At 38.5% G+C, this 5,270-nt stretch overlaps 1 protein-coding gene across 1 annotated transcript; it reads left to right on the forward strand.

Annotated features, from left to right (window-relative positions):
- Positions 1–1,074: 1,074 nt before the first annotated feature.
- LOC108993296 (transcription factor HHO2-like) lies at positions 1,075–3,588 on the forward strand. The gene is made up of 5 exons (XM_018968161.2): positions 1,075–1,634; positions 1,770–2,053; positions 2,182–2,506; positions 2,621–2,697; positions 3,020–3,588. The coding sequence occupies exons 1-5, from the start codon at positions 1,496–1,498 to the stop codon at positions 3,380–3,382; spliced, it is 1,188 nt and encodes a 395-aa protein (XP_018823706.1). The 5' UTR covers positions 1,075–1,495; the 3' UTR covers positions 3,383–3,588.
- Positions 3,589–5,270: the final 1,682 nt, after the last annotated feature.

The following is a 5,270-nucleotide window of genomic DNA, read 5'->3' on the forward strand; positions in this document are numbered from 1 at the left end:
TTGAAGTGGTCCAATGCATAGATATTGATGATCTTGCGTGGTTCATAATACAGCTTCCATGAAATATTGGCATGGTGCATGGAATAATTACCTTCCGTCATTATGCTTAATTAATATTCTTATATCCAATGATAAACGATTACTACCACTCATTATCATCAGTTGGATATAAATGTCAATGAGTTATCCAAGGAATTGGTGGGGAAATTGATCTTAACTCTTGAGTCAGTGAACATATATATATATATACATATATATTCTCCACTATCATATCAAAACATTCTAATACATTCGTATAATCAGTTTCAATACACTAGCTAGCTGGTAATGGCTTAGCTGCATTGTCATGGAAATCAAATAAATAGGGAACAATATTTAGGGTTTAAGGTTTGAGAGAGAGAGAGAGAGTAGATTTAAGGTTTGACGCTTGAGTTTTTGTTTTTTTAGTCTATTTATATTTTTTGAGTGTCGAGTTGTAATCACGATTTTTTTCTGCTATAAATATAAATGAGGATAATCAATAAAATTAATCACTGTCTTCTTCTTAAAAAAAAATTAAAAATAAAAAAAATGAGAGAGAGCCTACTCTAGTAGGTTTGAAACATTGAAAAGTAAAGCACAGAAACAAAGACACTGAATGCGAGTAGTGCATATACTGACACTACTGCATGTAATCTCATACGGGGCAATTCCTCCTTAGTCCAATTCATAAAATATAGATATTCTCCCTCTAGATGGTTTGTCTTAAATTTGCAAGAGGAAAAAAAAAAAAAGAAAAAGAAAAGCGTGGACATAGGGAACAGTAGTTGCATTGGCATTAGAATTCTATATAATAGGATTAGATATGGTGATATTGGCTTTTTGTGTCTCTGAAAAGCCACATTTTTTTCCCGTACGAAAAGATTCCATCCCGCTGGGAAACCCCGAGGTATATTCCATGGAGATAATAAAAACTAAGTCCGACTTGAGCCCAGTCAAATTCATTTCTGAAGTTACAGACAAGATGTTTGATCTTATCTGCTGCAACAATAACATCTAATAATAATAAAAGCTTCTGGGTGCATGTAGGCTGACGTTGTTTCCAGCCCCACGATGGAAAAAAGCGAATCCTGCTACGAATATTCAACCCCTCTCATCTCTCTCCCTCTCTGTTTCTAACAAAGCTTGTGTGTTGTATTAAAAGAGAACCCATTAAAGATTCGTTTTTTACGCGACGGCACGACTTCGAAATCTCCCCCATTTTTCCCTTCTGTCTCTCTCCTTCGAGTGTCCTCAGTTTATTCTATTTTGAGATTCTCTTTAGATCCCTGATTCCTGTTAGAGAAACCCGTTTCGTTGGTCGAAGGTCGAGGTCGAAGGTCGAATCTATATTATTATATGTGCTTTGGACAAAATACCTTTTGTTGTTGTGGTAGCGCCTATATTATATCTTCTATCCCCCTAGCTTTTTGATCAGAAACCCCATAGTATTATCACAAGCATAAACTGTCTTTCAATGGATTATTACCCTGAGAAAATGCAGCATCGCGGTGGTTTGGGCTTCCGAGAGTATGTCAAAGCTTTAGAGGAGGAGCGCCGGAAGATCCAGGTGTTCCAGCGGGAGTTACCTCTCTGTTTAGAGCTTGTTACCCAAGGTTCGACCTCTCGTTTTTTTTTTTTAAACAAATTGGTTCTTTGGGTATGTTTCATAGTCTACTTGTTAATGGTCTTTGATTATATGGATTTTTTTTTTTTTAATGATTTGTGGGTTTGTGCTTCGATCCGTGTAGCTATTGAGGCGTGTCGGCAACAGTATTCGGGAACGACAACGGAGAACAACTTGCATGGACAATCTGAAAGTTCGGAGCAGACGACTTCAAATGATGTTCCTCCAGTGTTCGAGGAGTTCTTTCCGATAAAGCGGTCTTCCTCGTCCGATGATGAGGAGGAGGAGCACCAATCCCACAAGAACAAGAAGGAGAAGCTGATCAGCAATGATAGTAAGAAGAAGTCGGATTGGCTTAGATCGGTTCAGTTGTGGAATAATCCAACCTCAGATCCACAACCCAAAGAGGTACGTAGCAAAGAGAAAATGATCTTCTTCTTTCTTTTCTTGTAATTTTGTTTGGTAATTGCCTATAAAATTTTACAGGAAAGGAATGGGAAAGACTGAAGCTTTTTATGTTTGCGGGTATTTTGCAGGATGTACCGAGAAAGGCAACGGTGATGGAGGTTAAGAGGAATGGTGGCGGTGGTGGTGCGTTCCAGCCTTTCCAAAGAGAGAAGAGTGCTGCAGTGAGTAATGCATCAGAGGGCAAAGCGCCTTCTTCTCTGGCACCGGAGCCGGAGCCAGTGGCGGCTGCAGCCACAACGAGTTCGTCGGTGGAAACAGCCACGGGAGGAGGCGGTGAAAACGACAGAAGAGAACAGAAAGAAGGGCAGGCTCAGAGAAAGCAGAGGCGGAATTGGTCCCCTGAGTTGCACAGGCGGTTCTTGTATGCGCTTCAACAACTTGGCGGTTCACAAGGTGTGTATGTGTGCGCTTTTTCTCTACTGGACGTTAACTTTGATTCCCATTTTGTGGGATTGGAATGAGTTGAATTGTTTGTTGATATAAGGCAGTGATTGGTTTGTATTGCAGCTGCGACACCTAAGCAAATTAGGGAGCTAATGAAGGTTGATGGGCTTACTAATGACGAAGTCAAAAGCCATTTACAGGTTTGTAATTGATAATCATAGCAGTTAAACATTTTGCATAATTGAGTTCATGTGTCGAGCATATCTGTTTTTACATTTAAGAATGTTTTTCTAATGTTGGCACAGGAGATTCAGTATTTAAGAGAGACACAACACACAGATTTGGCTTGCCAAATTTAAGATACAAAAATTACACACTCTTCATAATATTTCTTACCAACTTTTTTTTTGGATTTCTTCTAGCATGATAATGGCTTTATTTTGGGAGATTTTATTTTTTATTTTATGGTATCATCATGTTTTGGAGGGAGGCATGGGCTAAATCATCTATGATATGTTTCAGAAATATCGGTTGCACACAAGAAGACCAAGTCCATCGATCCACAATAATGGAAACCAGCAGCCACCACAAGTAGTAGTTGTTGGAGGCATATGGATGCCAGCACCAGCCGAGTATGCAGCAGTGTCAGCATCAGGAGATATTGCCTGCAGTGTTGCAGCAGCCAATGGAATCTATGCTCCTGTGGCCGCACCACCACCTGCAGTCCAACAGGCATCAACATCTCAAATCCAGAGATTACCTCTGAAGCAATCCCAGCCCCCACAATCTGAAGAAAGGGTTAGCCATAGTGGGAAGAGAGCTTGTTCTGATTCCCCAGCCACATCATCCTCCACCCACACTACCACTACTTCCCCTGTTTTCTAATTTTCATAGCCTCAAGAGTGATGTAAAAAGTTTTGTAATCACGGCTGAATAGAAAATGCTACAAGACATCCTCGTTATTCTGACTTTTGTCTCCTTATTTTCCCTGTTGTTTTTGGACTGTGAAAAGTGTAGATTTCATGGGATACAAGGGATGGTGACAGTCAAATCTTGAAAATGAATGATTATCCAATTTGTCCTTGTAGTTCTCCACTATGGTGGTACTGTTTCTTGATGGATAAACAAAACTCAATTTATATTCTGAATTTTGAAAGCCGCAAAACGTGACCATAGTGCCCGGGAGCAATTAATTTGAAGAGTCTCATGTGAAGATTGTGAAGCAGAAGCAAGAACTTCAGCAGTGTTAATACGCTGATGCAGATTGCACATGAAATCTATCCCAAACTGTCAGCAAAAAAAGTAGAATGCTTAGGTTCTGGATTTACTCTGGATGTCAACTAACCATCAATCGTTTATCTTGTCAGTTATTAGATCAAATCCACAAGCAGAATATAGACCCAAAACCATCAACCTTCAACTAGTTCTAAAATGAGAGAATATCCTGATCATCTCCTGGAAATCACCATTTCCATTTTTCAAGTGCTTAATGATTCCCCCTTCCAATCGCCATAGACTTCAGTGGCCAAGGTTTGGTAGACAGGGTTGTCAGTGTTTTGTTAGTACGTGGTATTTTTTCTGTCGGATCCACATTCTCTTCACACAAGATGTCTCGTCTATCACTTCATGAAGGAAATGAAAAGCTTTTTATGACAAGAATGAAAGTTATCTCCTTTCCTTGAAAAGAATATTAGCATCACAAATACAAGAATCTTGACCCTTGAGAAGTCTTCCTGCTACTTAGCAAACAAAGAAAGGGGTAGAGAAATCATTTCTATTAGAAGTCAGTAGAATCCACTTTCTTCCTTGTTCATTATTGCCAAAGGGTTAAAAGATAAAGAAGAAAGTTTTAGAATAAGAAAGATTCGCAAATACAAGCATGTTAACCATTCTTTCTATGCTTATATGTCAGGGCAACTTCATTGCATGAATGTCCGCATCAGCAACGTGACACATTGTGGTTAAAACAAGAGATGCTTGCATGGCTAGATGTGATGTGCACCATTTTCTTTCTTTTTTTTTTCTTTTTTTAAACGTGGCGGCTCCGAGAATATTAGTGCAGCCAGGCCTAAGATAATCGGTGTTATCACATAATGTCAACACAAACCAGTACGCTTTTTATCCTTAAAAAACAAAAACACATAATTAGGACAAGAAATGCTGTAATTGAAACCATTTTATAATCTGCTCTGCCATCGTACCCTCTCTAGAAGAATACACCCATAAAATATTCAGTGAAAATGTAGTAATATCATTGGTCCACCACCACATATCTCAACACCATAATCTCGATTTAAGTAATATACGAAAGGAGCATATAAGAAATCATCCGGCCTAAATGTGCTAGTATATTCTCCATTTCTTTAGTTTATCTTTCTTGGTGAGAACCAGAGAGGGAGGGACATATTCCAGTCCCTTGGATCCGACCCTGTCCGAAGATTCCTAATGAATTTACAGATAAACTAATCCAAAGTGGGGGATATTCCGGTTTATCCCTTCATCATGAGTGACCCAGCAACCCATATATTTGAATATTGATGGAACCGACCATACAAACTCAAGTGGTACAAGTTGTACTGCCACAAAGTTGTATGTATACGATGGATTTTGATTCATTTAGTGTCCGTTTGGATACAGAAACACTTTTAACTCATCTCTTCTCATCATTACAACTTTTTTAAATTTTCATACAAAATGTAATAAATAATTCAATTTTTTCAAATCCCATAATAATAATAATATTAAAAAATAATATTTTAACAATATTTTATTC

The sequence above is a fragment of the Juglans regia genome, chromosome 6 (assembly GCF_001411555.2).
Source record: "Juglans regia cultivar Chandler chromosome 6, Walnut 2.0, whole genome shotgun sequence".
NCBI lineage: Eukaryota > Viridiplantae > Streptophyta > Magnoliopsida > Fagales > Juglandaceae > Juglans > Juglans regia.